This window comes from Pan paniscus, chromosome 9 (assembly GCF_029289425.2).
Source record: "Pan paniscus chromosome 9, NHGRI_mPanPan1-v2.0_pri, whole genome shotgun sequence".
Lineage (NCBI taxonomy): Eukaryota > Metazoa > Chordata > Mammalia > Primates > Hominidae > Pan > Pan paniscus.
Window position 1 is genome coordinate 75,284,959 of NC_073258.2, and position 27,684 is coordinate 75,312,642.

The 27,684-nt window shown below is 38.4% G+C and overlaps 1 protein-coding gene and 1 pseudogene across 1 annotated transcript in view; one reads left to right on the forward strand and one right to left on the reverse strand.

Annotated features, from left to right (window-relative positions):
- The window catches only part of PGM2L1 (phosphoglucomutase 2 like 1), a 68,274-nt gene that overhangs the window by 12,417 nt on the left and 28,173 nt on the right, over positions 1–27,684 (reverse strand). The window contains exons 5-11 of the mRNA XM_003814679.6: positions 25,943–26,026; positions 8,657–8,850; positions 4,442–4,631; positions 4,026–4,123; positions 2,767–2,947; positions 610–703; positions 171–300 (exon numbers count right to left, since the gene is read on the reverse strand). Of these exons, the coding sequence (XP_003814727.1) occupies positions 171–300; positions 610–703; positions 2,767–2,947; positions 4,026–4,123; positions 4,442–4,631; positions 8,657–8,850; positions 25,943–26,026 (971 nt within the window). The remainder of the gene's footprint in view (positions 1–170; positions 301–609; positions 704–2,766; positions 2,948–4,025; positions 4,124–4,441; positions 4,632–8,656; positions 8,851–25,942; positions 26,027–27,684) is intronic.
- Positions 11,493–14,521, forward strand: LOC106635292 (heterogeneous nuclear ribonucleoprotein A1-like; annotated as a pseudogene).

The following is a 27,684-nucleotide window of genomic DNA, read 5'->3' on the forward strand; positions in this document are numbered from 1 at the left end:
GGAAGATCAGCCTACTATGGTATTTTATAGAAAGTGGCAGTCCTTAATTCACATAATTTTAATACTTTTTAAAAAAGGATCAACTATTCTTCAGAAACAAATTTAGAAAACTAAGGGTAGGACAATAAAAGAAAAATCTAGCATGTGAAATTCATAATAGTAGAACTTACTTTTCATAAACCTTAACCAGTTGCTGTTTCAATGTTATATTCATGGTTTCCAGGTAAGATGCCATCTCAGCAACCACAACAGCTGCACTCACGCCATCTTTATCCAAAACTGAAGTTCCACAGAGAAAACCTGAGGATTGAAAACCATCACTAGAAAAGAGGAAAACTTAAGGCTATAATTTCAATAGTTCTACATTTCTTCAGAAGGACCAGGAAATTTAAAAGCCTAGTAATAGATGAAACTCATCAATACTGAGTGTATTTAGGGGACACTTTCATTCTTTTTTTTTTCTGATAAGAAATGTATCTACATATTTCTCATTCTCTGTAGTTTTTACAACTCAAAATATGAAACCAGAACACAAAAAATTCCTCCTACAGAATTACATTTTAAAAAATTATCAATCAAATTTCGAAGATTTTAATATTTACTACATACCAATAGACTCTTCAAATGCAAAAAGGACTTCTTTCCCATTTTCCAGGAGGTCTATTATCCTACTTCCAATCCATTTAAAACCTGGTAATGTTTCCTGAAATGCAGAGGAGGCCACTCTAGTTAAGTGACTGTCTCACAAATACCTATTAGAGAAAAATCTGCCACTACATGCACACAACGTTCATATAATGATCTTTACTATAGTCTTCAGTCCACAAAGATTTATACAGTAGCAGACATATAGTAATAAAGTGCCATAAATACACACACTGCTACTACTAATGACCTACTATTTATAGATTATAATACTAGGTGATTTACACCAAATATAAACCAGCATTTATAAGTGGTGCTTCATATAGTCACAAAGTAACATGAATAAGCACATACACTATAATGACCTACTATTAAGGACTGAACCAGGTGCTTTACATTATCTTTTTTTTTTTTTTTTTTTTTTTTGAGACGGAGTCTCGCTCTGTCACCCAGGCTGGAGTGCAGTGGTGCAATTTCAGCTCACTGCAACCTCCGTCTCCCAGGTTCAAGCAATTCTCCTGTCTCAGCCTCCTAAGTAGCTAGGATTACAGGTGTGCCACCATGCCCAGCTAATTTTTGTATTTTTAGTAGAGACGGGGTTTCACCATGTTGGTCAGGCTGGTCTTGAACTCCTGACCTTGTGATCCACCTGCCTCAGCCTCCCAAAGTGCTGGGATTACAGGCGTGAGCCACCACGTCTGGCCCCATTATCTTTTTTTAATGCTCAAAAACGCTATCGCTGAAACACAGCCTTGAAAGATAAGTCAATCTGCCCAAAATTATACTGCATATAAGAGATGGAGTCAAGATTCAATTTCAAGTTTCTGCTTCTCAGAAACTGTCCTTTAAGCTATATTACAGCCACTAATATAAGAGTGCCTATGAAAGTTGGTGGATTTACTCTCCCTGAGTAATCAATGAAAGGTCATGAAGCTTTTTAGTGATGCACTTTTAATATTAGCATAACATAAGCTTGAACCAAGTGTACCTTCTCATAACACTGTGTCCTAACTATTAATAAAACCACCAAGACAGTTACTAAGTACTTCTTTAAATAATTAGATTTGAGGACTTTTCATCTAATGAGCTATACTGTTCACTTTAAAGATACAGAAAGAGTTTCAGAGTCAACAGAAAGAGTTTCAGAGTCAACAGAAAGAGTATGTGATACACCCTAATACTAAAGCTCACCGTTACTAACTTGTTTCCTAATTCACCTTTCTACCTCCTTACTACAAAATAAAAATTAAAAAGTCAAAAACCTCCCTGCTACAACAAAAACAAGCAAATAAAATTATAATAGTGGTCTTTAGAATTGTTCTTCTTTCTCTTTTGTGCCCATTATACTTCTTCTTGCTATAGACATAAACTAGGAAAACATCAGAATCTTAGGTGTGAATCAACTTTCAGTATCTTCTATTTTGCTATTTGTGTTTTAGAAAGCATAAGGTTGAAAGCTCTATTTCATAAAGCCAGGTACAATTTTCTTTTACTCAGTCAATTAGCGTTAAGACCTGTAGCCTGACTATGGCTCAAGAAAAATGTCCAGGGACATTTTCACTGATATTTGGCAAAGATGGCAGAGAAAAAGCAATTTAGTTCCCATGGCTGCAAAAATGGTCAGCTTAAGGGTCTTAAGGTCATAAGGTTAATGATCTGGGCTGAGAGAGAGCCACTGCTTGTTTTTTTGGATGTAGGATCATTGGGTTTACTATGCAATTTAGAAGACTACTTGAAGTTCCTTAAGACCATGCTTGAAGAGCCTAAACAAGGGGTTGATGACACCCACAACTTTTTGGAGAGAAGTCTGAGTTACTGATGGGGTCACCAGGAGCTATATTTTCCCTGTCTGAAAACCAGATATTTGTTGTACAGAATAATAAGTATTAATGTAATTTTTAAAGAATATCTCATCTTAGTCCCAGAAATTCATATACGGTACTGGATGAATTTTGGCTCAAGGTGTCTAAATTATCAAAAGAGACTGAACAAGTGTTAACAGAATTAGAAAAATAAGGGAATTACAAATGAAATCAATGAAAGTCAGTTTTGGTGGGGAGATGTCTTTAACATACAGAAATAGGTTTTAAAAAGTAGCACACAGATATTATTGATTCTTACTTCAAAATGAAATCCTTCTTTAAGTGCAATTGCCTTCAAAATTTTAGAAGAGACTGTGGTGGCTAACATATAAACGTTCTTCACATCAGCATTTCTTGATTTATTTTTCTTCCAGCAATCAAACATCCACCATCCAAACAAAGCTGCCAACTCATTCCCTGTGAAAACTTTCCAACAACCACTGTAGAGAGAAGGAAAATACAATGTCAAGACCTTTCTTCTCATTAAAACTTCTTGACTCCAAGGCCTAAAAATTACCATCCTTCAGTTAGGAAAAATCAAAAACTATCATATGGGATTTTTGAGAAAACATTTATTACTACTTCTTTTCTAACTGACCAGGGGTGATTTTACGGTAGGAATGGTACAACGTCTTTTGGAAAATTATTATATCATTACATTTATTCTTTTACTTAATGAGAGAAAAAATTATGATAAATAATTAAGCCTTTCTATTTAAGGACATTTGTCACATTATAATGGTAAAAATACATAGCAGCCCAGAGGACTAAGATTAGGAAATAGGTGGCTCATGCCTGTAATCGCAGCACTTTGGGGGGCCAAGGTGGGAGGATCACCTGAGGTCAGGAGTTCGAGACCAGCCTGACCAACATGGCAAAACCCTGTCTCTACTAAAAATACAAAATTAGCCAGGCGTGGTGGCACATGCCTGTAGTCCCAGCTACTTAGGAGGCTGAGGCAGGAGAATAGCTTGAACCTGGGAGGCAGAGGCTGCAGTGAGCCAAGATAGCACCATTGCACTCCACTCCAGCCTAAGCAACAAGAGCGGAACTATGTCTCCAAAAAAAAAAAAAAAAAAAAAAAAAAAAGCAAACAAAAAAAAGGTTAGGAAATAACTACATCATAAAGCGATCTGTTGGGATATTATGTCTTTGTAAAAATTAATATTTTCAAAAAATATATAAAGTCAGGGGAAAATGCTTACACTGTAAGCATTATACTTAACCATTATACTGTAAGCAGTTTTTGAAGCATTTTGTACAATTAAAGTGGAAAATAATCAAGATATAAAACTATGATCATAATTTAATAAAAACAAATACATCTTTAAATATTTCAATTTAAAAGACAGGAAAGAATTGTCAAAGTATCAACTTAGGTGGTTATTTTGGGATAATGGATTTACAGGAAATTTATGTTCTTTTCTTATTTTTCATTATTTTCAATGAGCCTGTAAGACTTAAAATACATTGCTTTTCAAAGTTCAAGCTTTTAATCAAATAACAGATTCTACATACTTCTCCTGAAGTTCTGCTGCTGCCAGTCTGTCTGCATCAGGATCTGTGGCTAGCACTACCCGGGCATTTTCTTTCTCTGCCAGTCTCAGGGAAAGTTCCTGAAACAGTGACCCAAAAAGCTGGATTGTACTGAAGAACCTAAGTTCAATGTTAATGTTCCTGTATGTAGGCACAATGTTAGTGATAGGAATTTTAGAAGGCATAGAATTCAGCTACGTTTAAAATAAGAAGCCAAAAGTAGGGACACCCACCATAGACGTTTCAAACAAAACACAGCCTATTATTACTCCAATACAATTAAAAGATGTAAACTACAGTCCTTTCTGCTTTTGTAAGTAATCTTTGAATTGTCAATGAGTTCTATCTATTCTGATGGTTTAATAAACTAATAATAATTTAAATATTTAAAAAAATACCAGCACAGATTCTCCTTCTTCAGGATTTGGACATTTAACGGTAGAAAAGTCTGGATCAGGATCTTTTTGTTCTGGTACTGGAATTGGAGGCTTAAAACCAAACACTTTAAAAGCCAACTGCACATAGTCATGTCCGACCCCATGAAAAGATGTGTGCACAAATTTCAAGGTGGTCTTCGAGTTTAACTCCCTGTAAAGGAAAATCAACATATGATCATGATTACAAAACCTCTTACCTTTGATATAATTAAAAACAATCAAATTCTGAAAAATGTGATTAAAGCCTTCAGCAGAGGTCTAAGATATTCAAACAAACAAATCAAGAGTACTAACTTAAAGATCAAGAGTTTTAATTCAACAGCATTCTCCCTTTGTGGCTCAACTTCCTGGCCTGGACAGCTGCCTTCCATATGCTGTGCCAATACCCTGAACAAGCTAAGCTTGTATCATCTAAGTAAATATTATTTCTCACTAGACCATCACAAACACTTCCTAACTGGTCTTTCTTGCTTGCCAGTAGACCCCTCGTTTCTTCACTTCCAGTTTAGATTGCAAAGTACCTAATTACACTCACCTTCTTATATGTCAGTCTGGCTACTTTGACCCTCCAATACCCCAAATCTTGTTGAACCCAAATGTGTACCTTTTCCAGGCTTGCACCAAAATAGTTGAATATTGCTAGAATAAATCTCACAAAAGGATTGAACAGCTTCACTCTGAATGGATACCCAATGCTGCCAGGCAATCCTACTTTGTTACCCAAAAAGCTTACTTTTTTACTTCTCCAAGATGGTGACTTAATTAGTACCTTCTCTTCTCTCCTTATTCCTTTCCTCCCCCTTCACCTCATACATCACTGAGACACAGAGCCATTTGATGGGAACTTCCTAATCGTCCCACACCAAACCGACAACCCATATTTTTTCCTTCTTCCATCTGATAATAATGAGGAAGTGTTCTTTGTATCAAAGGTCAACCCCTCTACTTCTGCTCTGGTCCCCATCAATTCTCACTTGAGAACTTTAGTACATGGATAATTCTCTCTCGCCGGCATCATTTCCATTAGCATCTAGTCTCTGTTTCTTTGGTCTTTTCCACAGCAAAACTTTGTACATCCTAACCTACCATTTACTAACTATTCCCCATAAAAAATAAAATTTATTATAAGATAAATAATAAAAATAAAGTTATGACAATTTTCAAACATATGCATAGGAAGACAGAATATCTAACACCATATACCCATTACCTCACTTCAATATGTTTCCACTGTCTGTCAATCTAGTCTCATTTATTCAAGATATATTACTTTACATGAAAATGCTTTAGTATTTAAAAACATAACCATATTACCATCATTACATCTAACAAAATCAATAATAATTTCTTTCCTCTAATACCGTATCTGTGTTCAAATTTTCCCCAAGTGTCTCAAAAATACTTTTAACAGTTGTTTTACTTGAAGCAGGACCTGAACGAGGTTCCATATAATTTGACTGCTATGCCTCTCAAGTCTCTTTTAATCTGTAAATGTTCCTCCCTTCCTTCCCCAACCCAAATGTCATTTATTGAAGAAACTGGCCCATTTGTCCTGTAGAATTTCCTGTATCTCCAGTATGTAGACTGCATCCTTTTGGTATTAACATGCTCTTCTATCCTATTTTTTCTGTAAATAGGCAACTGCATTTAGAGGTAACATTAGATTCAGTTTCAATTCTTTGGGCAAGAATAGGTGCTGTGTATTTTCTATTGACTCACAGGTGGAAGCACACAATTTCTACTCTACTTTTAATGCTGTCAAACTAAGATTCACCAGTGTCAGCCTAATCCTTCCATCAAAAAATTTCCCATCAACATTTCACCTATGGGTCTTAGCAGCCCTTGATAAGAATTACTTAGATATATTATTTATTAGAGGTCACAACATAGTGATTTTGAAAATTCTGTTATTTCTTCTGCATTTATTGTATTTTTCTTTTAAAAATAATGATCCTTCATCAACCATTTGATTAGCCCTAAAATTCAGTTCATATAGAAAAGGCAGAACAAATTAAGAGAAAGTTTCAAACATTTATTGATTTTCAGAAGGAAAATTTAGAATTTATCAAATTTCAGCCTGTGTGATTTTCAGTCCAGCAACTCCCAAAGGTGACCAATAAACTGCTTTTTTAGTATTACTAACAGTCATGGGCTTTTTATGTTTAATGTTTTAATTCATTGAGGTGATTATTCTTTTTGATGCCCAACTATCCAATCTTTGGTCAGTGGGAGTCCCTTCAAGTTGGCTCCCAGATCTTTTTGATATGACCCCAGTATCTTTGAAAGCTAGCCTGCTTTATGGCAAGGAAAACAAAGTTATCTCAGCCTCATTTAGTATATTTTCTGCCCCAGTCCTTGATGAGAATCAATTTCTCCAATGAGCCATGGTTCCTTTTACTAGGAAATGGTATTTAGAAACCACAATCTGGGCTTTAGGGGTAGGCATTGGCCTTTTTAGTAACAGAACTAGTATTTTGGCATTTTAGGTAAATAAAACATATTTCAAATTCAAATTTAAAATTATAATTTTAAAATTATTTTATTTGATTTTACATTCACTTCTCTTAAACTAAAATCTTAGATCCTAGTGACATTAACATAATTACCCATTTGTTTTATAATATATATGTGTATGTCTATATATTTATTTATATCTACATCTGTAAAATCATCAATATTACCACTAACAGTACAGCTATCAAATAAAATTTGAGGTTTCTTTGTAGTTCTTTATCCTTAGGACATATCCCACTAGAAATATATAGTCAATAACTGTAAAGTCACTTGAAATAATTATTCTCTGTGTAATTATGCCTTCAGCTTGATAAATAGTTAGGTTCACTTGTTAATTTGCTTTTGCCCATATACTCTTTAAAAAACAAAAATATAAATAAGAAAAGACAGAAAGGATAAAAAGAATCAAATTCTTTTTAGATTGATTAGAGCTGGTAGCATTTAGCTAGTATTACTGTCACTTATCATTTTAGACGGAGAAGCAAACAATTGATAGCTTGATGGGTATACTTTTGAAATTAAAATAAAGTTGAGAAAAAGCTAAAATTATTTTGTAGGATAGGAAAAATACACTCAGCTAGCCAGGATTCTTCCTAGCAATAGTGTTAGCTATTTACAGAAGAGTTACAGAGATAATTATGGAAATATGGAAATGGTTAAGGAAAAATAAAATCTTAAAAGAAATGTACTGATCTAACATAGAAGAAATACATATATTTAAGTATAACTTGTTTAACAGCTTTTTTGAGATATAATTCACATACCATATAATTCACCCATTTAAAGTGTGCAATTCAATGGCTTTCACTATATTCATAGAGTTGTTCAACCATGAGTATGATCAATTTTAGAACATTCTCACTACTCCTGAAAGAAACTCTAGGCTGGGCGTGGTAGCTCACACCTGTAATCCCAGCACCTTGGGAGGCTGAGGCAGGCAGATCACCGGAGGTCAGGAGTTCGAGACCAGCCTGGCCAACATCATGAAACCTTGTCTCTACTAAAAATACAAAAATTAGCCAGGCATGGTAGTGGTTGCTTGTAGTCCCAGCTACTTCGGAGGCTGAGGCAGGAGAATTGCTTGAACCCAGGAGGCGGCGGTTGCAGTAAGCCCACATCGCGCCACTGCACTCCAGCCTGGGTGACAAGAGCAAGACTCTGTCTCAAAAAAAAGGAAAGAAAGAAAGAGAGAGAAAGAGAGAAAGAGAGAGAGAGAGAAAGAAACTAACTCTATAACCTATAGCTTCCAGCCCCCAACCCTTTCATTCCTTCCAGCCACAAGAAACCTCTAATCTATTTCTGTCTCTATAGATTTGCCTATTCTACATATGTCATATAAATGGAATCATACAATATGTGGTTCTTTGTGACTGGCTTCTTTCACTTAGCATGATGTTTTCAAGGTTTATCCATGTTGTGGTATGTAAGTAGTTCATTTATTTTTATTGCTGAATAATATTTCATTGTATGGATATACCACATTTTACTTATCCATTCATTAGTTAATGGTTACTTGGGTTATTTCCACTCTTTGACTCTTATGAGTACTATTTAGCTATAATTTTAATCTAATAAATAGACAACACTTTTTATCACTTTTTCTTCTCCTCATTCTTTAACGTTATTCTGAAGTAGTATTATCTGATATTCTCACTTGGATACCTGTAAAAACAGATCTTTTTCAGATCTTCCATGTATCTCCTGCAAATGTCCTGCAGAGGGTCTCTCTTCAGCGGGCTGGTATCCACTAAATTATCATTCCAGGAACCATTCCAGGGTTCCACACATTCTTCTATACATTTTAGAATTTCTTTATCATGAGGAGACGTGATCTGAGCACCAGTTTCCCAGTAAACCTAGATTATAAGTAAATATAACCATAATTACTTAAAATGCTTGCCAGATCTTTTCTTATCTATAGTTGAGATCTTCAGCTTTATTAAAAAGCATATCAAATTGAGGCCAGGCGCGGTGGCTCACACCTGTAATCTCAGCACTTTGGGAGGCTGAGGCGGGCAGATCACGAGGTCAGCAGATCGAGACCATCCTGGCTAACGTGGTGAAACCCTGCCTCTACTAAAAATACAAAAAATTAGCCGGGTGTGGTGGCAGGCGCCTGTAGTCCCAGCTACTCGGGAGGCTGAGGCAGGAGAATGGCATGAACCCCGGAGGCGGAGCTTGCAGTGAGCTGAGATAGCGCCACCGCACTCCAGCCTGAGCGACAGAGCGAGACTCCATCTCAAAAAAAATAAAATGAAAAAATAAAAATAAAAATAAAGCATATCAAATTGATCAAATAAAAAATGTCAACATAGGAGGACTAATTTAATAAATATTAAAAGATATAGATAGTAATGACTTTACAGGGACTCTTCAATCAAATGATTATATATGATTTTCTTTTAGAAGTATACCTTAATAACAATATGAGTAAAATACAAGCAGGGCTAATTATTATGATAACATTATAATATGCATATGCCATAGTATCCAATTATACTCTTAAACCTATAACTATCTACTAAAGATAATCCAAGAAACCACAGACTATTCCCTAAAACTTGATACTATTTAACTTAACATTATAAAGTAGTTATGTGATATAGAAAAAAGTCATCTTTCTATTATAAAGTAGAATTTATATCATACCAAATATAGTTTATTAACAATTAATGTGTTAATTATCCATATAAATTTCAATGAGCTTTCAGTTTGTCAAGTAGCCTGATCAATATGACATTAGGAATAGTTACCAAAAAAGCATGAAAATGTAATTCTATTAATTTATAGGATTTCAAATTTGGAAGGTTAGAGAGTATCTATGGTGACTTCTACCATGCATATGACACAAATCCCCTCTATTGAATCCTGAATGAAGGAAAGAAGAATACATTTGAATCTGTACTATGTACTAATCTCTATGCAAAGAATATGGTTAACCAGATGATCTAAAAACCTGTTCTCTAGAAACACCTCAAAATGCTACATAAAACAGAAAAAACATTATCTTAAATGCACAGCATAATTCACAAGAGGAAAGGGACGACTCCAGGCAGTGGGAAAAAAATAATTAAAAAGCAGAATGATAAGCCTGTGGGACTGATATTGTGGTTACCTGGGGTTTGAGAACTGTCCATTTATCTGGTTCTCGGATTGTAATGCCCATGTGCAAGGTAGGGAGTTGGAACTGAGACCCCCAAATAAAAATGGCATCCTTGAAGCATTTCACTCTCAGTGAAAATGCAGAATAGAAAAAGTCCTGCCCACTATTATAGAGATCATGAGGAAGCATGTCTCTTCTTGAGTTCTGGGTAATTAAAAAAATTTTCAAATCCAAGGTCTGCACTTCAGTTATTTTAGGATGAGAAACAATAAATTAACACAGAAACTGCCCCCAGTCAGTGAAATCCTTGAGGTTCTAGCAGAATTTTTAAAACAAACAAAAAACCCAGAATGTTTTTTTTGTGTGTGTGTTGTATTGAATATTTTAATATCCTAACAGAAAGCAGATTTACAATATCTTTGTAGCGTTTGGACAACTTAATTTAGTTAATTACAATTTGAATGTTAAAATTTCGACTGATCTTTTCTCTCACAAAATTTAAATGTAAAAAAAATTTTTTTTTAAGTATTTATTGATCATTCTTGGGTGTTTCTCAGAGAGGGGGATTTGGCAGGGTCATAGGACAATAGTGGAGGGAAGGTCAGCAGATAAACATGTGAACAAGGGTCTCTGGTTTTCCTAGGCAGAGGACCCTGCGGCCTTCCGCAGTGTTTGTGTCCCTGGGTACTTGAGATTAGGGAGTGGTGATGACTCTTAAGGAGCATGCTGCCTTCAGGCATCTGTTTAACAAAGCACATCTTGCACCGCCCTTAATCCATTTAACCCTGAGTGGACACAGCACATGTTTCAGAGAGCAAGGGGTTGGGGGTAAGGCCATAGATTAACAGCATCCCAAGGCAGAAGAATTTTTCTTAGTACAGAACAAAATGGAGTCTCCCATGTCTACTTCTTTCTACACAGACACAGCAACAATCTGATTTCTCTTTCCTTTCCCCACACTTACCCCCCTTCCACTCGACAAAACCGCCATCGTCATCATGGCCCGTTCTCAATGAGCTGCTGGGTACACCTCCCAGACGGGGTGGTGGCCGGGCAGACGGGCCCCCCACCTCCCAGACGGGGCGGCTGCCAGGCGGGGGCTGAAAACCCAGAATGTTTAAAACAAACAAAACTGTTCTGGAGGGATGCTCCCACATTTCAAGCCACAAAAAAGATTCTCTCCATAAGTCCTGAAAGCTTACGTGAAAATTTATAAAACATAAGAAAAAAAAATCCTATTCTTTCTCTCTGTCCCCTTCTCCTTGCCTTGTCTGTGGATGTGATGCCTGGAGGTACAGCAACCACCATGTGATGACCATGCTTGAGGGTAAGGCCAGAAAAACTGCAGAGACACAAAGCCTGACATCATGGAGTGACAGAACCATGCCTGTGGCCACCTACCTCTGGACGTTTTGTTACGTGAGAAAAATGAACTCCTATCAGCTTAAGCCACTTTTGTTGGTTTTACTTAATCTGCACAAGAAAGCATTCCTATCTGATATAGTAACATAAAAATTTATGCAACAAAATATGTCCAGGAATAAATGTTAAAAAATGTGTGAAAAATCTAGTTTAAAAAAACGTTTAGGTCAGCTTACTCCTTTCTGCCCGTGGATGCTGCTGAGGAAGCATCATTAAAGTCTCCTTCCCCCTGCTGTCATGTCTAAGTCAGAGTCTCCTAAAGAGCCTGAACAGCTGAGGAAGCTCTTTATTGGAGGGTTGAGCTTTGAAACAACCGATGAGAGCCTGAGGAGCCATTTTGAGCAATGGGAATGCTCATGAACTGTGTGGTAATGAGAGACCCAAACACCAAGTGCTCCAGGGGCTTTGGGTTTGTCACATATGCCACTGTGGAGGAGGTGGATGCAGCCATGAATGCAGGGCCACACAAGGTGGATGGAAGAGTTGTGGAACCAAAGAGAGCTGTTTCAAGAGAATAGTCTCAAAGACCAGGTGCCCACTTAACTGTGAAAAAGACATTTGTTGGTAGCATTAAAGAAGACCCTGAAGAACATCACCTAAGAGATTATTTTGAACAGTATGGAAAAAAAATGAAGCAACTGTAATCATGACTGACCGAGACAGTGGCAAGAAAAGGGGCTTTGTCTTTGTAACCTTTGATGACCATGACTGTGGATAAGACTGTCATTCAGAAATACCACACTGTGAATGGCCAGAACTGTGAAGTTAGGAAAGCCCTGTCAAAGCAAGAAGAGATGGCTAGTGCTTCATCCAGCCAAAGAGGTCGAAGTGGCTCTGGAAACTTTGGTGGTGGTCGTGGAGGTGGTTTTGGTGGGAAGGACAACTTTGGTTGTGGAGGAAACTTCAGTGGTTGTGGTGGCTTTGGTGGCAGCCATGGTGGTGGTGGATATGGTGGCAGTGGGGATGGCTATAACGGATTTGGTAATGATGGAAGCAATTTTGGAGGTGGTGGAAGCTACAATGATTTTGGCAATTACAACAATCAGTCTTCAAATTTTGGACCCTGCCAGGCGTGGTGGCTCACGCCTGTAATCCCAGCACTTTCGGAGGCTGAGGTGGGTGGATCACCTGAGGTCAGGAGTTCAACAGCAGCCTGGCCAATGTAACAAACCCCGTCTCTACTAAAAATACAAAAATTAGCCAGGTGTGGTGGCATACACCTGTAGTCCCAGCTACTCGGGAGGCTGCAGCAGGAGAATTGCTTGAACCCGGGAGGCAGAGCTTGCAGTGAGTCGAGCTCTCACCACTGCACTCCAGCCTGGGCAATAGAGCGAGACTCCATCTCAAAAAAAAAAAAAAATTTGGACCCATGAAGGGAAGAAACTTTGGAGGCAGAAGATCTGGCCCCTATGGTGGTGGAGGCCAATACTTGACTAATTATGAAACCAAGGTGGCTATGGTGGTTCCAATAGCAGCAGTAGCTATGGCAGCAGCAGCAGATTTTAATTACTGCCAGGAAATAAAGCTTAGCATGAGAGGAGAGCCAGAGAAGTGAAAGGGAAGCTATAGGTTACAACAGATCTGTGAACTCAGCCAAGCACAGTGGTGGCAGGGCCTAGCTGCGACAAAGAAGACATATTTTAGACAAATACTCATGTGTATGGGCAAAAAACTCGAGGACTGTATTTCTGACAAATTGTATAACAAGTTATTTTAGTTCCTGTTCTGTGGAAAGTGCAAAGCATTCCAACAAAGAGTTTTAATATGGATTTTTTTTTTTTGCACCCATGCTGTTGATTGCTAAATGTAATAGTCTGATCATGATGCTGAATAAATGTCTTTTTTTTTTTTAATGTGCTGTGTAAAGTTAGTCTACGCTGAAGCCATCTTGGTAAATTTCCCCAACAGTGTGAAGTTAGAATTCCTTCAGGGTGATGCCAGGTTCTATTTGGAGTTTATGTAGAACTTGCTTGGGTAGAGAAATCATTGTTTTCAGAAACCTCGGTGTAGGTGAACTGATAATTACTGTTGTGACCTGAACTTCACCATTAAAAGGGATTACCCAAGCAAAATCATGGAATTATTGGTTATAAAAATGATTGTTGACACATACTATGCAATGTATCTAAATTGAATAATGTTACCAGATAAAATTATAAACAGGAATGAAGCTTGTGTATCATCCATATTCAATAAATGATTTAATTATCTTGGAAAAAATGTTTAAGATGCTACTAAAGAATCTAAAAGAAGTCTTGAAAGAATAGAAAGACACACCCTATTCTTGAATAGAGAGACTCAATTATTAAAATATCGAGCCTTTCTAAATTAATATATAAATAAAATATTGATACCAATACAAATGCCAAAATAACTTTGTTTTCAAATGGGAAAAATACCATAATATCATGCATGGAAAAATATCATAAATAAAGTCAAGAAGACTGGGAGGAAATGTCTGCAAAACAGATGGCCAAGAGCTACTTTTTACATATGAAGAGTTCCCATAAATCAATAAGAAACAGCAAAAGAATAATGAGCAAATAGTTTAACAGATGCAAAACTATAAAACTCCTAGAAGATATGATGAGAGGAAGTCTAGAGGATCTTGGGTTTGGCAATCACTTTTTTTTTTCAGATGGAGTTTCGCTCTTGTTGCCCAGGCTGGAGTGCAATGGCGCAGTCTCGGCTCACTGCAACCTCCGCCTCCCAGGTTCAAGCGATTCTCCTGCCTCAGACTCCTGAGTAGCTGGGATTACAGGTGCCTGCCACCATGTCCAGCTGATTTATTTTATTTTTTGTATTTTTAGTAGAGATGGGGTTTCACCATGTTAACCAGGCTGGTCTCAAACTCCTGACCTCAGGCAATCCACCCGCCTTGGTCTCCCAAAGTGCTGGGATTACAGGTGTGAGCCACCGTGCCCAGCTGGCAATAACTTCTTAGGTACACCACCAAAGGCATGATCCATGAAAGAAAGAATTGATAAGCTGGATTTAAAATGAAAATAAAATTTTCTGCTCTGCGAAAGGCACTGCCAAGTGAATAAAAAGACATGCCAAACTGGGAGAAATATTTGCGAAAGATGTATCTGAAAAAGGACTGTTATCCAAAATATATAAAGAATTCTTAAAACTCAACAATAAAAAAGCAAAACAGACACTTCACCGAAAGAATACACAGATGGTAAAGAAGTGTATGAAAAGATGCTTCACATCATATGCCATCAGAAAAATGGAAATTAAAACAACAATGAGATACTACTGCACACCTATTAGAATGGCCAAAATCCAGAACACTGACAACAGCAAATGCTGACAAGGATGTGGAGCAACAGGAGCTCTCATTTATTGCTGGTAGGGATTTTAAATGGTATAGCCACTTTAGAGACAGTTTGGCAGTTTCTTACAAAACTAAACATACTCTTGTCATATGATTCAGCACTCACACTCCTTGGTATTTACTGAAAGGAATGAAGACTTATGTCCATACTAAAATGTGCACACAAATATTTATAGCAGCTTTATTCATAATTGCCAAAACTTGGAAGAATCTATGATGTTCTTCAGTAGGTGAATGGAGAAATAAACTGTGGTACCTCCAGACGATGGAATATTCTTCTTCTGTGCTAAAAAAGAAATGAGCTATCCAGCCATGAAAAGACATGGAGGGAATTACTATGTGAAAGAAGCCAATCTAAAAAGGCTATATACTGTATATTCCAACAACATGATACTCTGGAAAAGGCAAAACTATGGAGACAGTAAAAAGATCAGTGTTTGCCAGGGGTTAAAGAGGAGGAATGGATGAACAGGCAGAACACAGAGAATTCCGGAGGCAGTGAAAATACTCTGTATGATACTATAATGGTGGATACGTGTCATTATTCATTTGTCAAAATGCAAAGAATGTACAAATGAAGAATGAACCCTAACATAAACTATGGGCTTTGGGTGATAATGACATGTCAATGTAGGCTCATCATATGTACCACTCTAATGGGGGATGTTGTTAACACATATGTGGGGACAAGTGGGTATATGGGAAATCTCTGAACCCTCCACTGAATTTTGCTGTGAATCTAAAACAGCTCTACAAAATAAAGTTTGTTAAAAAAAAAAATCCTTTAACAGACTTCTCAGGGAAACGCAAATATCTTATAAATACATGAAAAGATGCTCAACCTCACTCATAAGACAGGTACAGATTAAAAATAACATTTCCACCCATCTGAGTGGCAAAGATTAAAAGCTTTGATAATACAATCATGGAAGATACAGGATAAAGGCCGTCATATGTTGTTGATGAGGTTACTAAATGGTATGACCACCTTGAATAGGGAATGCAAACTTTCTTTGCATATTCCCTTTGATCCAGAAGTTTCACCTCTAGGCCAGGTGCAGTGGCTGACACCTGTAATCCCAGCATTCTGGGAGGCCGAGGCAGGAGGATCACTTGAGGCCAGGGGTTCAAGACCAGCCTGGCCAACATGGCGAAATCCTGTCTCTACTAAAAATACAAAAATTAGCCAGGCGTTATGGTGCACGCCTGTAGTCCCAGCTACCCAGGAGGCTGAGGCAGGAGAATTGCTTGAACCTGGGAGGCGAAGGTTGCAGTGAGCTGAGATCGTGCCACTGCACTCCAGCTTGGGTGACAGAGTGAGGCTCCATCTCAAAAAACAAAAACAAAAACAAAAAAACCCAAAAGTTCCACCTCTAAAAATCTATCCTACAGATCAGCAGTGCCCAAAAGAAGTATGTGCACCACAAATGCAAGCCATATATAAAATTTTAAATTTTCTAGTAATCACATTAAAAAATACATAGATGAAATTAATTTTATGAATAAAGCATATATATTCATGCATATATATATTCATATCATTCATATGTATATATATTCATGCCATTCATACATATGTATATCTGCTTCATTCATCTTTAAAAATCTATATAGATGAACCATAATTTATGTAATCAATCCTTTATTGATGAACATTTCCTTTGCTTCTGATCATCTGCTATGTATAAACAGTGCCACAATAAACATTCTTCTACATTCATTTTCTTTTTTTTTTCTTTTTTGAAACAGAGTTTCACTCTGTAGCCCAGGCTGGAGTGCAGTGGTGTGATCACGGCTCACTGCACTCTCTGACAGAGGAGCCCTCTGTATTCCTGAGCTTCTCCAAAAAATACAATGTCACATATACAAATATATACACATACACACACACACACATACATATTTTTTTCCTTAATATACAAGCACAAGGTTAAAATATACATATTGACTATATATACACATGTATGTGTATATATGTACATCTATATGTGTGTATATATACATGTACATACATATATATATACACATACATACACATAGAATGAGAAGAAGGGAAGGGAGAGGGAGAAAGAAAAAGACAGTCTGTAAGACATATTGTTGTGTGAAATCAGCAAGGCAGAGAACACTATTATATAGTACCCTACCATTTATGGAGAAAAAGATGGAGAAGTGACAAACACATATATATTTATATATGTGTGGACTATCCCTGAACGGAAATGAAAACTGGAAACAGTATTTGCTTCTGAGAAACTGTACTAGGGGACAGAGATGGGACAGATACTTTTTACTGTTTCACTTTTTAACCTTGTGCTTACATATTAAGGAAAAAATATCTTTGAGGGTCCACTATGTGCCAAATATGTTCAACAGCAATGAATATCAAGGCAGACTAAGTCTCTCTACCTACGAACTTACATTTAGGGGATGGGGGTGAGAAGGGTCAAATAAATAAGATAACTCATCATAAAGAAACTAGACCTACAGCCTGGGCAACATAGCAAGACCCTGTCTCTACTAAATATAAAAAAATTAGCTGGGTATGATGGCTCATGCCTGTGGTTGGGAGACTGAGGCAGGAGGATTGCTTGAACCTGGAAGGTTGAGGCTGCAGTGAGCTGTGATTGTGCCACTGCACTCCAGCCTTGGTGACAGAGCAAGACCTTGTCTTAAAAAATAAAAATAAAATAAAATGAAAGAAAGAAAGAGAAAGAGAAGGAAGGAAGAGAGGGAGGTAGGGAGGGAGGTAGGGATGGAGGGAGGGAGGTAAGAAGGAAAAAAAAAAGGCAGGTAAGTGGTACACGCCTATAGCCCCAGCTACTCAAGAGGCTGAGGCTGGAGAATTCCTTAAGTTCAGGATAGCAGAGGCGGTTCCAAGATGGCCGAATAGGAACAGCTCCAGTCTACAGCTCCCAGCATGACCGACGCAGAAGATGGGTGATTTCTGCATTTCCAACTGAGGTACCGGGTTCATCTCACTGGGGCTCGTTGGACAGTGGGGGCAGGACAGTGGGTGCAGCCCATCGAGTGTGAGTCGAAGCAGGGCGACACATCGCCTCACCCAGGAAGCGCAAGGGGTCATGGAATTCCCTTTCCTGGCAAAGGGAAGGGGTGGCACCTGGAAAATCGGGTAACTCCCACCCTAATATTGTGCTTTTCCAATGGTCTTAGCAAACGGCACACCAGGAGATTATATCCCGAGCCTGGCTCGGAGGGTCCCATGCCCACAGAGCCTCGCTCATTGTTAGCACAGCAGTCTGAGATTGAACTGCAAGGCCGCAGCGAGGCTGGGGGAGGGGCGCCCGCCATTGCTGAGGCTTGAGTAGATAAACAAAGCAGCCAGGAAGCTCAAACTGGGTGGAGCCCACCACTGCTCAAGGAGGCCTGCCTGCCTCTGTAGACTCCACCTCTGGGGGCAGGGCATAGCCAAACAAAAGGCGGCAGAAACCTCTGCAGACTTAAATGTCCCTGTCTGACAGCTTGGAAGACAGTAGTGGTTCTCCCAGCACGGAGTTTGAGATCTGAGAACGGACAGACTGCCTCCTCAAGTGGGTTCCTGACCCCCGAGTAGCCCAACTGGGAGGCACCCGCCAGTAGGGGCAGACTGACACCTCACACAGCCGGGTACCCCTCTGAGACAAAGCTTCTAGAGGAACAATCAGGCAGGAACATTTGCTGTTCAGCAATATTCGCTGTTCTGCAGCCTCCACTGCTGATACCCAGGCAAACAGGGTCTGGAGTAGACCTCCAGCAAACTCCAACAGACCTGCAGCTGAGGGTCCTGACTGTTATAAGGAAAACTAACAAACAGAAAGGACATTCACACCAAAACCCCATCTGTACGTCACCATCATCAAAGACCAAGGTAGATAAAACCACAAAGATGGGGAAAAAACAGAGCAGAAAAGCTGAAAATTCTAAAAATCAGAGCACCTCTCCCCCTGCAAAGGAACACGGCTCCTTGCCAGCAACAGAACAAAGCTGGACAGAGAATGACTTTGACGAGTTGAGAGAAGAAGGCTTCAGATGATCAAACTTCTCCAAGCTAAAGGAGGAAGTCCGAACCCAACGCAAAGAAGCTAAAAACCTTGAAAAAAGATTAGACGACTGGCTAACTAGAATAACCAGTGTAGAGAAGTCCTTAAATGACCTGATGGAGCTGAAAACCATGGCACGAGAACTACGTGACGAATGCACAAGCTTCAGTAGCCCATTTGATCAACTGGAAGAAAGGGTATCAGTGATGGAAGATCAAATGAATGAAATGAAGCAAGAAGAGAAGTTTAGAGAAAAAAGGATAAAAAGAAATGAACAAAGCCTCCAAGAAATATGGGACTATGTGAAAAGACCAAATCTACATCTGATTGGTATACCTGAAAGTGACAGGGAGAATGGAACCAAGTTGGAAAACACTCTGCAGGATATTATCCAGGAGAACTTCTCCAACCTAGCAAGGCAGCCCAACATTCAAATTCAGGAAATACAGAGAACGCCACAAAGATACTCCTCAAGAAGAGCAACTCCAAGACACATAATTGTCAGATTCACCAAACTTGAAATGAAGGAAAAAATGTTAAGGGCAGCCAGAGAGAAAGGTTGGGTTACCCACAAAGGGAAACCCATCAGACTAACAGCTGATCTCTTGGCAGAAACTCTACAAGCCAGAAGAGACTGGGGGCCAATATTCAACATTCTTTAAAAAAGAATTTTCAACCCAGAATTTCATATCCAGACAAACCGAGCTTCATAATTGAAGAATAAAATCCTTTACAGACAAGCAAATGCTGAGAGGTTTTGTCACCACCAGGCCTGCCCTACAAGAGCTCCTGAAGGAAGCATTAAACATGGAAAGGAACAACCAGTACCAGCCACTGCAAAAACATGCCAAATTGTAAAGACTATTAATGCTAGGAAGAAACTGCATCAACTAACGAGCAAAATAACCAGCTAACATCATAATGACAGGATCAAATTCACACATAACAATATTAACCTTAAATGTAAATGGGCTAAATGCTCCAATTAAAAGACACAGACTGGCAAATTGGATAAAGAGTCAAGACCCATCAGTGTGCTGTATTCAGGAGACCCATCTCACGTGCAGAGACACACATAGGCTCAAAATAAAGGGATGGAGGAAGATCTACCAAGCAAATGGAAAACAAAAAAAGGCAGGGGTTGCAATCCTACTCTCAGATAAAACAGACTTTAAACCAACAAAGATCAAAAGGGACAAAGAAGGCCATTACATAATGGTAAAGGGATCAATTCAACTAGAAGAGCTAACTATCCTAAATATATTTGCACCCAATACAGGAGCACCCAGATTCATAAAGCAAGTCCTTAGAGATCTACAAAGAGACTTAGACTCCCACACAATAATAATGGGAGACTTTAACACCCCACTGTCAACATTAGACAGATCAACGAGACAGAAAGTTAACAAGGATACCCAGGAATTGAACTCAGCTGTGCACCAAGCGGACCTAATAGATATCTACAGAACTCTCCACCCCCAAATCAACAGAATATACATTCTTCTCAGCACCACATCGCACTTGTTCCAAAATTGACCACATACTTGGAAGTAAAGCACTCCTCAGCAAATGTAAAAGAACAGAAATTATAACAAACTGTCTCTCAGACCACAGTGCAATCAAACTAGAACTCAGGATTAAGAAACTCACTCAAAACCACTCAATTACATGGAAACTGAACAACCTGCTCCTGAATGACTACTGGGTACATAATGAAATGAAGGCAGAAATAAAGATGTTCTTTGAAACCAAATGAGAACAAAGACACAACATACCAGAATCTCTGGGACACATTTAAAACAGTGTGTAGAGGGAAATTTATAGCACTAAATGCCCACAAGAGAAAGCAGGAAAGATCTAAAATTGACACCCTAACATCACAATTAAAAGAACTAGAGAAGCAAGAGAAAACACATTCAAAAGCTAGCAGAAGGCAAGAAATAACTAAGATCAGAGAAGAACTGAAGGAGATAGAGACATAAAAAACCCTTCAAAAAATTAATGAATCCAGATCAACAAAACTGACAGACCGCTAGCAAGACTAATAAAGAAAAAAAGAGAGAAGAATCAAATGGACACAATAAAAAATGATAAAGGGGATATCACCACCAATCCCACAGAAATACAAACTACCATCAGAGAATACTATAAACACCTCTATGCAAATAAACTAGAAGAAATGGATAAATTCCTGGACACATACACTCTTCAAAGACTAAACCAAGAAGAAGCTGAATCCCTGAATAGACCAATAACAGGCTCTGAAATTGAGGCAATAATCAATAGCCTACCAACCAAAAAAAGTCCAGGACCAGACGGATTCACAGCCAAATTCTATCAGAGGTATAAGGAGGAGCTGGTACCATTCCTTCTGAAACTATTCCAATCAATAGAAAAAGAGGGAATCCTCCCTAACTCATTTGATGAGGCCAGCATCATCCTGATACCAAAGCCTGGCAGAGACACAACAAAAAAAAAGACAATTTTAGACAAATATTCCTGATGAACATCAATGCAAAAATCCTCAATAAAATACTGGCAAACCAAATCCAGCAGCACATCAAAAAGCTTATCCACCATGAACAAGTGGGCTTCATCCCTGGGATGTAAGGCTGGTTCAACATACGCAAATCAATAAATGTAATCCAGCATATAAACAGAACCAAAGACAAAAACCACATGATTATCTCAATAGATGCAGAAAAGGCCTTTGACAAAATTCAACAGCCCTTCATGCTAAAAACTCTCAATAAATTAGGTATTAATGGGATGTATTTCAAAATAATAAGAGCTATTTATGACAAACCCACAGCCAGTATCATACTGAATGGGAAAAACCTGGAAGCATTCCCTTTGAAAACTGGCACAAGACAGGGATGCTCTCTCTCACCACTCCTATTCAACATAGTGTTGGAAGTTCTGGCCAGGGCAATCAGGCAGGAGAAAGAAATAAAGGGTATTCAATTAGGAAAAGAAGAAGTCAAATTGTCCCTGTTTGCACGTGACATGATTGTACATTTAGAAAACCCCATCGTCTCAGCCAAAATCTCCTTAAGCTGATAAGCAACTTCAGCAAAGTCTCAGGATACAAAATCAATGTGGAAAAATCACAAGCATTCTTATACACCAATAACAGACAAACAGAGAGCCAAATCATGAGTGAACTCCCATTCACAATTGCTTCAAAGAGAATAAAATACCTAGGAATCCAACTTACAAGGGATGTGAAGGACCTCTTCAAGGAGAACTACAAACCACTGCTCAACGGAATAAAAGAGGACACAAACAAATTGAAGAACATTCCATGCTCATGGATAGGAAGAATCAATATTGTGAAAATGGCCATACCACCCAAGGTAATTTATAGATTCAATGCCATCCCCATCAAGCTACCAATGACTTTCTTCACAGAATTGGAAAAAACTACTTTAAAGTTCATAGGGAACCAAAACTTGCATTGCCAAGTCAATCCTAAGCCAAAAGAGCAAAGCTGGAGGCATCATGCTACCTGACTTCAAACTATACTACAAGGCTACAGTAACCAAAACAGCATGGTACTGGTACCAAAACAGAAATATAGACCAGTGGAACAGAACAGAGCCCTCAGAAATAATACCACACATCTACAACCATCTGATCTTTGACAAACCTGACAAAAACAAGAAATGGGAAAGGATTCCCTATTTAATAAATGGTGCTGGGAAAACTGGCTAGCCATATGTAGAAAGCTGAAACTGGATCCCTTCCTTACAACTTATACAAAAATTAATTCAAGATGGATTAAAGACTTAAATGTTAGACCTAAAACCGTAAAAACCCTAGAAGAAAACCTAGGCAATACCATTCAGGACATAGGCATGGGAAAGGACTTCATGTCTAAAACACCAAAAGCAATGGCAACAAAAGCCAAAATTGACAAATGGGATCTAATTAAACTAAAGAGCTTCTGCACAGCAAAAGAAACTACCATCAGAGTGAACAGGCAACCTACAGAATGGGAGAAAATTTTTGCAACCTACTCATCTGACAAAGGGCTAATATCCAGAATCTACAAATAACTCAAACAAATTTACAAGAAAAAAACAACCCCATCGAAAAGTGGGCAAAGGATATGAACAGACACTTCTCAAAAGAAGACATTTATGCAGCCAACAGACACATGAAAAAATGCTCATCATCACTGGCCATCAGAGAAATGCAAATCAAAACCACAATGAGATACCATCTCACACCAGTTAGAATGGCAATCATTAAAAAGTCAGGAAACAACAGGTACTGGAGAGCATGTGGAGAAATAGGAACACTTTTACACTGTTGGTGGGACTGTAAACTAGTTCAACCATTGTGGAAGACAGTGTGGCGATTCCTCAAGGATCTAGGACTAGAAATACCATTTGACCCAGCAATCCCATTACTGGGTATATACCCAAAGGATTATAAATCATGCTGCTATAAAGGCACACGCACACGTATGTTTATTGCGGCACTATTCACAATAGCAAAGACTTGGAACCAAGCCAAATGTCCAACAATGATAGACTGGATTAAGAAAATGTGGCAGATATACACCATGGAATACTATGCAGCCATAAAAAAGGATGAGCTCATGTCCTTTGTAGGGACATGGATGAAGCTGGAAACCATCATTCTCAGCAAACTATCTCAAGGACAAGAAACCAAACACCACGTGTTCTCATTCATAGGTGGGAATTGAACAATGAGAACACTTGGACACAGGAAGAGGAACATCACACACCGGGGTCTGTTGTGGGGTGGGGGGATGGGGGAGGGAAAGCATTTGGAGATATACCCAATGTAAATGATGAGTTAATGGGTGCAGCACACCAACATGGCACATGTATACATATGTAACAAACCTGCACATTGTGCACATGTACCCTAGAACTTAAAGTATAAAAAAAAAAAAAAAAAAGAATACCTTGAGTTCAGGAGTTTGAGGCTACAGTGATCATACCACTGTACTCCAGCCTCGGCAATAGAGTGAGACCCCATCTCTTAAAAAAAAAAAAAGGAAGAAGCAGTGATAAGTTCTGTGAAAGAAATAAGATGGCAAGAAAGAGTCACTGATGGAAGCCATTTTAGATAAGGTAGCCAGGGAAGATCCTTCAAGGAAGCACTATCTGAGTAGGAACCCAAAGGATAAAAATAAGCAAGTTGGCAAGATTTGGGGAAGAGCAATCCAAGCAGACGACAAAACAATTGTAAAGTCTCAGAGGTGGGAAAGGGCTTGCTATGTTGGAGGAGCTGGAGAACAGAAGGGAGCAGCGGTATGACTGGAATGCAGTGAGCGCAGGAAGGGAAGGAATGAAGAAACAGGCATGAGGCAGATTATGCAGACTTATAAGCTCCAAGGCAAGGGGGTTGGGTTTTATCAAAAGAATAAGAAGCCACTGAAGAACTTTAAGCAGGAAAGTTCATATTCTAAGAGATCATCTGTCTGCTTTGTGGAGAATGGATTGCAGGGAGAACAATGGAAGCAGGGAAGAGACCAGTTAGGATGCTTAGGTTCAGATAAAAGACAACAATGGTTTAGAATGATGATTGGTAGAGGATATGGGCAGAGGTAAGCGTATTCAACTTCTATTTTAGACATAGCATCTCTAGAACCTATTAGTAGATAAAATGTTAGGGAAAGGAAGTAATAAAAAATGATCCTTGGTTTTTGTTTGGGTGGGTGGTAATGTTAATTTACAGAGATAACAGACTGAAGGAGGACTACTCTTAGGTGTATATGTTGTGGGGGAATCAACAACTCTGTTCTAGAGACACTAATTTTGAGGTGTCTGTTAGACATCCCAATGTATCAAGTAGGCAGTTGGCTATGTAGTCAGATGATCAGAGAAGAGATGTGGGTTCTTGGCTTTCTTTGACAGTGGACCTATAATTCCTTGCACTCTTTTATCTCTTTGGTTTTTATGACACCAATCTCGTTTAGTCTTTCAAAAGAAGACAACAATGGTTTAGAATGGTGATGGTAGAGGATATGATATGGGCAGAGGTAAACATATTCAACCTCTATTTTAGACATAGAATTTGTAGAAGACTCTCCTAACTCCAGCTTCTCTTCTTCTCTTCCTTTAAAGTTGATATTCCCTAGGGATCCATTCTTGACCTTTCTCCTTTCTGCTCTATACTCTCTCTGGGCTACTCATGCAAGTAAAGGATGTCCAAATAATCTTATATGCTCTAACATGTGTGGTGACCCACAACTCTATAACTTAAGTCCACATTTCTCCCCTGAGCTACAAGTCTATATATCCAACTACCTATAGGACATTGCTACCTGGTTGACCCAAACACCTTGAACTTAATATGTCCCAAACTGAATTAATCACGCTTCTTCTCTGTCCCTATGAATGGTAATACTATTCTTCACTTAGCTGGCCAGGGCCAAAATCTTAGATTAGCATTTAAATCTTTCTGCCAGTAAAACAGAGCTCGGTATGTCTGCAGTCCTCCAACATAAGAAGAAAAACAAATACAAGAACGCAGGCTTATCACCCACCCAGAAGCCCCAAATGGTGGTTCAATACTGTGCTGCATTCTTCTATTTCCCCTCCAGAGCCACTTTTCACCCTTCTCCATTCTGCTTTCTGTCACAGAGGCTGACCCATCAGGTGGAATCCTGTGGCCAAGAAGCAGCTCCAGCAGAAAGTCAGAGAGGAGAGTGAGGATAAGGTATCATTCCTCTGGTTCTGTTGTTGAAAACTCCGATTCATTTTTCAAGTACTTGCTGCAATGTGACTTTATGAAATGGTAGAGAGGATGGATTTAGGAAGGGAGAGAGAAATCAAGGACAATTAAGAATAAAAGAACTAAAGAAGACATTTTTGTAATTGTACACATTGAGAAGTAATAAATACCATTAGGGATACACATTCTTTGAAGACCAGCCTCAGTGTTTTTAACTTTCTGTTCCCAATGTCTAGCTCTGCTCTCCAGTATAGAAAACATACTCAACACATATTATTTGAATAAAAAAGATGAACTATAAGATAAGCAAAGGTCAGGAGTCCAAGGTTTACCTTGTATCCATTGTCTTCCTTGCGGTTGTGAGAGGCAGTAATCATCACACCTGCAACTGCTTTGAGCTTCTGAACTGCATATGGCTGAAAAATAAATAACACCATAATTCCATTTTGCTTCCTAGCTATTTACACATTTGACATGAGAATAACTTTGATTAAATAACAGGAAAAGCATTATAGTATGATATTGCTTTTGTTGATACCCTCTTTATTTTCTATTTACTTGATTTTTCCTCATACCTTTATTATAAGATTTCCTTCCTTTTACATTTTTGGATTTCTTCTGTTTTAGCACAAACATGTTAAGTGAAAGCCAACTTATTATTTTAAAATCTTTTTTTTCCTTATATATTCATTAAGGCTATACATTTCCCTCTAAGTAGGGCTTTAGTTATATCCCATAATTTTTGCTATGTATTATTTTCATTATTGCTCACTTTTAAATACCTACAGGCAGTCCTTGCTTTGCTCAGTTCCTATACACAAAATTACTGATACTATGCTTTTGTTAAAATAGCTCCAGTCTCCCAACAACACGTTCAAATTTCAGTTACCATGGTAATATTAACCATAACTGCATCAAGTACACACTTGGCTTCTAACTCTTCAGTCCACACATCCCTACATTTATAACACAGCCACATCATGATGAGTGATCAATCGTATCACTCTTCAAAAGGGTGTCAGTGATTGGTCACTGAGCATCTGTTACTTAGCGCTCACACAAACTGCAAAACATGTGGCTCTATTGCCTCCTTTTCTCCCAATAATAGACCCACATGACAGTGTACAAAAATGGATAATGGAAAGTGGGAATTGGCCAACAAAGGTGAAAGTGCAGCAAAGAAACAAAAAGGAGTAATAATAGAGAGAAATTTGAATTAAACATAAATGGAGTTATAGAAAAAATAAGTGGGAATGCTGACACTGCTGCCATTCAAGAGACTTTAGACATACTACCAGGGAAGTGTAGTGAAGGGGAACACATGGATTAAACGAGGAACGAGGCTGTAATGAGGAGGATGAAGATGTCCCAGAGGAAGTGACACCAACAAAAAAATCTTCATATTAAAGGAACTCCCAGAGATATTTCACGACATTGAAATTAACAAAGGATAAGATGCTGGAAGTGAATCCAAACTCAGAAGGTTATTAACAATTTGCCAAGGCACAGAAAAGATGCTTGCTTGTAATATAAATAAATTATAACCACAAGAAGCAAGCTCTGTTTATCTCCTGATAAGTTTTATTAATTAATTTATTTATTGACATGGAGTCTTGCTCTGCTGTCCAGGCTGGAGTTCAGCGGAGCAATCTCAGCTCACTGCAATCTCTGCCTCTCAGGGTCAAGCAACTCTCGTGCCTCAGCCTCCTGAGTAGCTGGGATTACAGGCGTGCACCACCACACCTGGCTAATTTTTGTATTTTTGGTAGAGATGGGGTTTCGTTGTGTTGGTCAGGCTGGTCTCAAACTCCTGACCTCAGGTGATCCACACACCTTGGCCTCCCAAAGTGCTGGGATTACAGGCATGAGACATTGCCCCTGGCCTCCTGATAAGTTCTTTTTACAAAGAAATAAAGTACTTTAGTTATCAATGTTTCTTAGCGTTTTAAATTACAATGTACTAAATAAACATTCATTTTATCATTGTTTTTTCTTTTCCCTATACATTTTTAACCAAGAGTAAGAGTGTTTTTAATGTTTTGGCAAAAAAAAATGTTAAAGGTCATGGAACAGT